Raw genomic sequence first — 10,028 nt, forward strand, 5'->3', positions numbered from 1 at the left:
TATATAAATTCTCCACTTGTTCAAGACGTCTGCTACCAGCAGGGTGAGTCAGAGTACTCTGATGATGTTGTGCAAACAAATTAAAATAAACTTAATGACTCACCTTCACAAAACAATATACTCTGAAAAACTATGAACCCAAAAATAAATCTGTTTAACCATAAGCTGGTAGATGTAAAGACCAGCATGTTTCTTCATAAAATGCATTACAATTAAGAATTACTAGAATTAACATCTGCAGTAAAAACACCAGAAAAATAAGCAATGTTGATATATTTAAATGTTTGTGTTTGTTTCTGATGAGACAAAGTATTTGAACAACTAATAAAAATAAAACCATGTAAAAATACATACGACTCCATTTTATTGTTTTGTTGAATAATTAACACTTTTGGAAATCTTGGTCCATTTTTTTATTATTATGACTATTCAAATGAAACAGCTAGGTGTTCATAACTCTTTTTTTTAAAGTAACTACCAAAAACACACAACCCTTTTGCAACCTTGCAAATCCCTCCTACACACACGTCCTTCACCGGAACACAACATAATACGGCTCAAACTGCCTTTATTTGGTTATTTACGATTTAACTTCCACAACTTTTAAAAACTGACAAAAAAAACCATATGAATTGAAAAAAAATACGAGTATCGACAGTTTTTCTTGTAGGATCTTGTTTTTTCTGTTAAACATTTTGCACCAGTTATTAAAAAATAAATCCGAACAAAACACAGAAGTGAATTTATTAGTCCTGTTTTTTTGTTTGTTTTTTTAGACGTTACTTTTTCCCCTCGACCATAATAATGTGGTAACCGAACTTGGTCTTGACAGGCGGGTCYGTGTAGACGGGTTTATCCATGGAACTGACAGGCAGAGCGAACGCCGCGTCCTGGAAAGGTCCCACCATCGAGCCACGTGTCATCCAACCCAGATCGCCCTGACGTGAGGGAAAAGAAGTGATGTGGGTGAAACAGGTCGAGCAAAAAAAATAAAAAATAAAAAAAGGCTCCTAGCAGCCCAAATACTTCTGAGGAATTCCCGGGTAACTTAAAATCTGCTGAAGTTTCCCTCAGGATAAGACTGAAAGCGTGTGGGTGCTCTGGTGGGTTGAAGGTGAGAAYGTGGAGTAGCTGTGAATGACGTCATTCGTCTCAATAACTCAAAAATAACCTGTTGGTTATATTTATCACAGCGAACCTTTAGGACAGCAAATGACCAAAACAGAAACTTTATCATGCTGCACAAATACTTTTATGGTTACAATTCGTTTGAAAAAAGTGACGTCAATCGAGCAAAGCGTCAGGCATTAAGGGAAACGAAGAGGAAAAGTGTGGCCTCCGCAGGTAGAGGCGTATGAGTCATGGAATGATCTGCATCATGCAGAAGGCGACTGGTTTTAAACGCAGGTGCTTTACCCCTTGTCTGGCTTTGTCCTCGCTGTACTGCGACGCCACTTCGCTGAAACGAACTCCGGCTTTCAGTTTCTCCATGGCCTCCATGCACTTGCCGTGTTTTTCACAGAGGATGTGTCGGACCTGCGGCAGGACAAACACAAACAAAGAAAACAGCTCAGCTTTCAGAAATAAATTATACAAACGTAAAACCAGTGTCAGTGTGGTCAATGATGGGAGGCCTGTTTCACAAACAGCCTTTTAACTAGCCGTTTGACTTTTTGATATTTGTATTCTACTTATACTTTTCATGCACCTGATGTAAACCTTTTTATTGCTGTTATTGTGAGGCATTTTGTAATTTTATATTCAATCGTCACTCCTCCGTTGAATTGTCACCTTRTGGTGGTGGGGGAGTTTGTGTGCCTGAATGATCCTAGGAGCTAAGCTGTCCAGAGACGGTCTTCCAAAGCAGATTGGTCCAAGGTGAGCAGTTCAAAACACTCATAATGACAAAAACAATCAATGAGCTCAGTCCCTGCCTGGACGCGGCTCACTGGAGCCCCACCCTGGAGCCAGGACTCGGGGAGGTGCTCGTTGGCGAGTGCCCTGTCTCTCTACCCATGGGGCCTGGCCAGGTTCAGCCTGAAAGAGCAACACGGGTTTGCCTTCCTGTGGACCAGCACCTGCAGGAGGGGCCGTACGAGTCCATGGGCAGTAGCTAAAGGTGCTCTGACCCTGGCTTACCAAAACTGGATCTTGGGACATGAAGGTCACCTCTCTGGTGGGGAAGGAGCCTGAGCTTGTGCGTGAGGTTGAGAGGTTACCGGCTAGATATAGTTGGGCTCACCCCCCAAACACTCTGTTGTTCCATTATTTAGGGATGTTGACATGTCGTCAGCAGCTGCTGCCATTTTCTTCCCAAACTGCTGTGACCAGATTTTGCGAGGCTGCTCGGTGCGTTTGTTTGTAATTTCCTCCTGATTTGTTATTTCTACGAGTTTCAACAAAGCGCGCTGACGTCAGGCAGTCAGCTACAGCCTCGTCTTCGAGTTTTTAATTTTTGTTGATGCGTTTTGAAGAGACAATTTTTTGAAAAGCGGATCAAAGTAAATCACCCGAGTTTTTCTAGTGACCCCTTAAAGAGATAAGCTGCCATGAAGAACATTATTTTATCTGCCCTTGTTCCAAATTTGATAATGATTTGAAACGTCAAAGTATGTTTTTTTTTAAATCCGGAACAGCGTCTCGACACATTTAACACGCTGTCATTGGTTGAGGAGCTTTGTTTACAAACAGACGTCCACATGGTTTTTAAATTGTTTTAATTTCCTTACTTTCTAAGACACATTAAGTTGATTTGATGCTGCAGTTTGCCTTGTAATGTTTTTTTATACCTTTTCTGGTACTTTTGAATTGGCTGTTATTAAAGTGTAACTTACCCCCCTGTGAAAAGATAACTCCGCCCCAAGGTGAAATTTGAAAAATGCATCAAAGTGGGTAGGGGAGGGGGTRTGGGTAGGGGAAGGGGGGTTAGAGAGCGGAGGTGTGGCCAGGACAAGAGAACGTGACAGGCAGCTAGCATTAGCATAATTGATGCTACATGGAAAGTGACCACAGTATCACAGAKAGTTACATCTCTGAACGTCTGAGGTGGAGGATTTTCACCCCACACCAGCACCGGACAGAGGAGGAGGAGCGCTCCGACAGCCTGACAGAAAAAAATAAAAGCACACAACTGCTCACGGTCGCTAGTTTAAATCAGGAATAAAATTAGTTTACCTGTATAAAGAGCCCTAAAAATCCATAAGTTTTGCAGAAAATCCTTACAACTCGCACCCGCGGGGGGGCATGAAATCTCCTGCTGCGAAGCAGGAGGAGAGGGGGAAAAGTAACTTATAGCAGCAGAACAGGTTGGAAGATGGCTGTTTGATGTTATTTATTGTTTTTTTAAATCATCCTATAGGCTCTGACATGTTAGCTAAATTTGAAAATGAGGTTTTTAAAATATCCGTAAGACTTGAAAAAATCCGTGAGATTAATCTATATGTCCGTATACCTGCAAAATGATGTAAAATCCTCATAATTTACAGACAATCTGTATAAGTTGCTGCCTTTCTTTCCCTCCTCTGGTTTCTTTCTCTCTCTCTCTCTCTCTGTGTGTGTGTGGAGAGAGACAGAGACAGAGGGGGGAGAGAGAGAGCAGCCAACTCCTCTCCCCACCCGAGGCTGAAGGTCAACAGACGATCATGCTAAGCTTGCTAACTGTTCCACCCTCTGACTGCTGCAGGGGCGTGTCTTAGAGAGAGGCTTTTATACCAGAACACAGCCGCTGTGACGAAACTGTGCAGAAGCACGTCACAGAGGAGAGCTGTTAACCAATATGCAAATTAGCCTGCAGTACCACTGCTCTACCCATATGCGCAGCAAAAAGACGTTTTTAGACCAAATATTACAGATTTGAACAAATACACACAAAAACATCAAAATTAGTACAGAAACAGTACTATATAACATTTTAGACACATTCTAGACAGTTTATCAGCTAAAAAAAAGTTAATTTTGGGGTAAGTTACTCTTTAAGTTTTATTAGTTTTTTAGGATACAAGATGCTTCCTACAAAACCAGAATGGGAATATTTTCATAAAATTTCATGGCGAAATCTTAAACACTGAGGAAGTTATGAGCAAAAATAGAAAATAAGGTGAAATGGTCACCGTGGTTCTGCTGTGAACTGCAGCAAGAAAACATGAGCTGATTTCACCTAAACAAACATCAATAACTTCCCTCATACTTCAGATAATCACATGATTTTGGTGTTATTGTGTATGGTTCGAAATCTTTTGGAATCTGCTGTCAGATTTAATATTGACGTAGAATTAAAAAATATATATCCACATCTCTACAATCGCTGTTGTGATTGTGTCATTTTAACATGATTGACAGTTCCACAAGTTTCAGGAAATTATTTTATGTATAATCATCTCATTTGTTGCAGCCTTTCATCCAGTGTGTAGTTATTTACCTTGACAGAGGTGCCTCCTTTAGGGGCTTTTTCTTTCTTTTCAGCATCTGCACTTCCTGAAGCAGCTCCTCCTACAGAGTAAACCAAGTTGAACACTCGACATATTAGGAAAGAGTGCAAAATTCAACAGCTAAGAAATGTACATAAAATAAACAGTTTTATCTCATGGAAATGTGCACCTGCGTGCTAACGCTAACTCAAAACTGTTGACTAAAACACCACACATTATAACATTTTGTTAGCATTAAGTGTCTTATGGTGCACTAACCTTTACCACCCTTCCCACCTTTTCCTTTTGGTGGCATTTAGCAAATAAATTAGGCAGAATATGGATCAGTTTCGAGCTGTACTGACACAGACATGCGCAGTAGCGCCGTCGCGTGGTTTCTTCTTCGTTGGTTTAATTTAGTAGCTCGCAGCTAGTTTAAAACCCACACTGCCACCTCGTGTGCAAAAAGAGTACAGCGACCTATTCAGTGAACACAAATGTACTTTTTTTTTTTTTTTTGGAAAACGTAAACAAACAAAAACACCMCTTACGAATCACACAAAATATTATTCTTTCAAGTGATCATTAAATTATTCAATTTTAAGCAAAATCAACAAATATCTTTTTTTAAACTATCGCTTCTCGGTATTCTACAATTTTAGAGCCATTTTATAATAACATTCGGTTGTTCTTCGGTGAAGCAGTTGTGTTGCTCATCAGGTTGTTCCTAAAGGTCTTATTGGAACCTGAACTGCAACATTTTTATCCAAGTCATACTGTAGATCTTGCTTTTTCAATTCAGTTTCTCTCATGCAGTCACAGGCCTGTCATCATGTTTTGGTTTTCTCCTTTAGCAATGCTGACTGTAATTCATCTTGTCAGCCTGTTTGTGTTATCACGAGTGAAGAAGAGCAATCTCTGTTTGCAGTCAAAACACTTTGCAGCACTGAAGCCTCGTAAAATCACAGTCTGTATGCTTCATTTGCTGCGTTTAGTCCTTGTGAAGTTCATGTCAATCATGCTGGATGTCACCATGTTGCAACTGTTTTTTTTTTTTTTTGTCTCATACAAACCGGGCCTCACATATTTTTATTATCCTTATGTGAAATCTGCCTGCTTATTTGCACAAGTGTGATGTTGACTCCAAAATTTTATCAATTGTTGCTGAACGTCCAATGATTACTTTAAGGTTTCATTAAAACCTGAACAATTCGTGAGATATTTTGCTGACAGACTGACAGGGTTGACTGCAAATAGTTAATGGTAACATTTTAAACAAAGATCGTGCACAGCCAGGGGTATTTGAGTTCAGCTCTTGTAAACAAAGCAACTCATTGCAGTTTTCAACCTTGGAACCACATTTTAGTTTTAAAAGAGAACGCTCTTTAGGTTAGAAACATCAACAAGTAGAGTTGTTTAAAATCGTATAAAATAACAACACATGCAGACTTTTTTTTCCTCTCCAGCCCGTCTTTACAGTGGCGAGGTCCAAAACTGACTAAATGTTTGTAATAACCTGTAATTGTATAACTATTTTCCTGAGATTGGACGTCATGTTTTTGGTTTTTCTTTGAGCAATAGCTGTTTTATTTATTTATTTTGTGTGCACGTTTTGTAAATATTTTTTGAATTTATATCAGAAAAGAATCTATTTAATCACTAAAACATATTACAGCTTTTGAGAGGTGACGTGTTTTTGAAATTGTTTAACATTTTTGTAACAGTCCAAAGCATAAAGTACATATTTAATATTGATTGAAAACAGAAAACATGTTTGCCATCATAGTGTAAATATTATGTGAAAGTAGATTTTATTTCTTCTGCTGAGTTTGATGAGCCATGATCTATAAAAGCTGCTGACTTGACCTTATTTTGTAGAATTGTTTTTTTCTGAGCATCTTTTAACTAATTATTAATGACTAAAATGATGACTTTGTTAACTGTTTATTAAAGCTAACCTTAGTATTCCTACTAAATAATACCAAACATTTTGGTAAGCCCTTAATGCAACTCTGCGTTTTATGAAGCAGAAAGATAATAAAATACATAATATTATAAGTTTACAAACAAATAAAGTGTCAAAATGCAGCTGTAAGCATCAAATAACAACGAGCTCTTTMTAAACAGTTTAGACATTTTGACGAGCTAGCTAACAGCCGGTCACCATGGCAACGGCAGTAAACACACAGTTGCTGCGACTCGCGTGACCTCCTGTCCTTTGTTTTTTAAGCAAACTAACCGGAGAAAATGGAGAACTACGAGAAGGTTCTGTGTTTGGGCCGAGGCGGGTCGGCGGACGTGTTCCTCATGAGACACGCGGAGCGGAAGAGCCTGTACGCCGTGAAGAGGATAAAGCYGACGCGGAGGACACAGACGCAGAGAGCCGTCCTCCAGGAGGCGGAGATCATCCGGAGGCTGGAGCACCCGCACGTCGTGACGTGCGCCGACGCCTTCGTGAACGCCACCGACGCCTTCGTTTACATCGTGATGGACTACTGCGACGGCGGCACCTTGGACGACAAGGTGAAATCCAGGAAGGCCGATGAGTTTTTCGCAGAGGACGTTGTCATGGGCTGGTTTGCACAGGTGACCCTGGCTGTAGATTACATCCACACGGCCAAGATACTACACAGGGACATCAAAACCTCCAATGTGCTGCTCACCAAGCAGGGCCTGGTGAAGCTGGGGGACTTTGGCATATCCAAAATGATGACCCACACTGCAGACTTGGCTTCCACTTGTGTTGGGACACCGTGCTACCTGAGTCCTGAGCTTTGCCGGGACATCCCGTACAGCTCCAAATCAGATATTTGGGCCCTTGGTTGTCTCCTGTATGAGATCTGTGCTCTCAGACCCCCTTTTGTGGCAACAAACCTGCTGAGTCTGCTCCGTAAGATCACTGCGGGAGAGTATAACCCAGTGCCAGACATATTCTCAGACAGCGTTTCCTTCCTGATCTGCTCCATGCTCAGTTTGGATCCAGAAAGCAGGCCCAGCGCCAACTGCATACTCAAAACTGCCAGCGTGCAGAATCATCTTCGGCCTCTCGAGGACCAGCGGACAGGCTGTAGGGGTGAGAATCGTGCAGATGTTGACACGCCGCTGGTGCCCAACGACCTCAGTCAGAAAGAACCTGGATCTTCAGATGAGGAGGAAGAAGAGGCTTCCTGTCCGAGTGGACAAAACAGCGATCTCTATTCTGAAGATTTTGATGAAAGTGRAAGTTTATCTTCATTAGACGAAGTCAGCAAGCCCTTGGAGAGAAGTTCTGCTGAGTCGGTTGGTATGTTGAGTTGGACATAAAATGGTGACAGGTGTGATCCTCTAAGGCAGTGGTTCCCAAAGTTGAGGTTGGGACCCTTCTGGGTCATAAAACATTAAGTGAGGGTTCCCAGATGGTTTACAGACATCAATTTAAATACAAATAAATTGTTAATGGTGGCCTATTTTTTTCCCAACAATTGTGGTGAAAATATTCCATTAACAGTTAATGAGATCATTTTTTTCTTCCATACGTTTTTCGGCATGTCGTTCCGCAATTTTTGTGCTATTTCAACAATTCATCTATCAAAACTTTCAACCCATTTATGACAAGTCTGCTATACCTTTTGGCATTTCAGATATTTATACTTTTTCAGCTATTTCCCTTTTTCGGAAACATTTTTCCCATTGAAAACGAATGGAGCTGTTTTCAACATCGTTAAACCCTTCAAAATGTTTCTAAATCTTTAAAGCACCTTACACATTTTTTTCTGGTTTTGCTGTTTTTCATTTTCTTGTGCTAATTCAACTTTTTTTGCAAATTTTAACTTTTCTTCTATTTCAGATAAAATCCTGCTTTTGTTATTATTTTGCTGTTCTTCTACTTTGTGTTTGTTTTATCTAATTTGTGTTTCTTACAGATGTTTTAAGCTCTTTTAGCTTTTAGCTGTTGTTTTCAAATAGATTTGTGCTATTTTTTAATGTTTTTCTGCAAAGTTGGGCCTTTTTTCTTTCATTTTTTCAAAGTGAGCTCACATTAACAATTTTGCTATTAAATATTTTCAGCTCAAGTTCAGCAGCTTTCAGCTTAAGTTTTTAGCATGAAGCATTCACACTTTTTTGCAGGAAATGCAATTCCTCCATATAGGTTTTTTTTATTGTTATCATGCCCAACAGTGTTATTAGCAAAGTTTACATATACATAAGCCAAAACATTTGAGGGTCATACTTTTCTGCAACTTTTAATTTTTGGGCTGGGATCTAACAGTTTGAAAACCCCTAATCTGATTGGTCAGGAGTTAAATCAAATGAAAATTTAGAAAATGATRGATGTTGTTGGAAAGAATTTCATTTCAGTTTAAATGGTTATTTTCTTTGAAAAAATTGAGGAAATATATTTTTCATAATACAATCGTTGACAATAGCATGCTGGTGAAAGATGGATATCTTCTTCACTCTTCCTTCCTGTGATTTTTGCTTCCCTAACCACAACCTCGTTTTTTTTTAATTAAACAGCTACTATTTGGAATTTGCTAATTTGTCACAAAGACTGCCACAGTTTCAAGGCGTACTTCTTCCCAGCTAGCACAGCCGCCTGTGTCTCCATGCTGTCTCTTCTGTGCATAAAAACTACCTCCTTTCGCCAGTTCTTTGACAATATTTTTAATTTTGCATGAACATTTGTTAAGATGGTTGCATTTTCCATCAGCCTCAGTGAACTGGTCCTCACAAAAGTAGAAATGGCACCGATGTAGTTAACCTGGTTTTACGTGTAAACACACCCACAACAAAGTTCTTAATAACAACACAATGGTTATCGCACATCCCTTAGAGGCAAAGTTACTATTGTGACGCCTGAGAATTTTGTAGCAATGTTTTGTTTTTGAAAATCCCAAATATGTAAACATGTTTGTCTGCATTGTTGAGCTAAGGGAGCTTAGCATGTCTGTCAGCAACAACAGTGACAGTTTGTGAGGAACATACAGCTACAAAAATGCCGCTTTTAACTCCATGATGTTGATCTCTCCTGTCATCTGAAACGGGGTTCAGTGCAGCGTCACTGAGGAGTCAGTATCTTAACTGCAATAGACAGCAGCCAGAGTAGTTCCAGTTTTTTTTGCAAGAATCAAACTAAAAGCAGAAGCGCAAACTCCAACCTAATACAATTCACAGCACCAAACAATATTACATTTAAATGGCATTTGTTTTGCATCATGTCTGATGCACATTGTTTAAACATCTTTATCCACAACATGTGTTTTACATGGAACATGCGGTACACATACAGCAGGTAAAATAAGTATTGAACACGTCAACATTTTTCTCAGTAAATATATTACTAGAGGTGCTAATGACGTGAAATTTTCACCAGATGTCGGTAACAACCCAAGTGATCCATACATACAAAGAAATCAAACCATAAATGTCCAGAAATGAAGTTATTTGTAATAATGGAGTGGCACAGGAAAAAAGTATTGAACACAAGAAAGGGAGGTGTAAAAAGGCATGGAAAGCCAAGACATCAGCTGAACTCTAATTTTAGTAATTTTAAAGCAAGCCTGCCCCTTGTCTGTGCATGTTAATAATCAGCTGGTTCAATCCCAAATGATGGCCAGGTATCACACAAGAACCATCTGATGA

The 10,028-nt window shown here is 39.7% G+C and overlaps 2 protein-coding genes across 2 annotated transcripts in view; one reads left to right on the top strand and one right to left on the bottom strand.

The window, feature by feature from the left end:
- Positions 1 to 341: 341 nt before the first annotated feature.
- Positions 342 to 4,801, bottom strand: pin4 (protein (peptidylprolyl cis/trans isomerase) NIMA-interacting, 4 (parvulin)). The gene is made up of 4 exons (XM_014014669.1): positions 4,686 to 4,801; positions 4,418 to 4,488; positions 1,417 to 1,536; positions 342 to 938 (listed from the first exon to the last, which is right to left on the bottom strand). The coding sequence occupies exons 1-4, from the start codon at positions 4,720 to 4,722 to the stop codon at positions 780 to 782; spliced, it is 387 nt and encodes a 128-aa protein (XP_013870123.1). The 5' UTR covers positions 4,723 to 4,801; the 3' UTR covers positions 342 to 779.
- A 1,811-nt stretch (positions 4,802 to 6,612) lies between these two features.
- The window catches only part of nek12 (NIMA-related kinase 12), a 7,710-nt gene continuing 4,294 nt past the window's right edge, over positions 6,613 to 10,028 (top strand). Inside the window, exon 1 of the mRNA XM_014014654.1 lies at positions 6,613 to 7,689. Within this exon, the coding sequence (XP_013870108.1) occupies positions 6,654 to 7,689 (1,036 nt within the window). The 5' untranslated portion in view covers positions 6,613 to 6,653. The remainder of the gene's footprint in view (positions 7,690 to 10,028) is intronic.

This window comes from Austrofundulus limnaeus, unplaced genomic scaffold (assembly GCF_001266775.1).
Source record: "Austrofundulus limnaeus strain Quisiro unplaced genomic scaffold, Austrofundulus_limnaeus-1.0 Scaffold118, whole genome shotgun sequence".
In the NCBI taxonomy this organism is placed as follows: domain Eukaryota; kingdom Metazoa; phylum Chordata; class Actinopteri; order Cyprinodontiformes; family Rivulidae; genus Austrofundulus; species Austrofundulus limnaeus.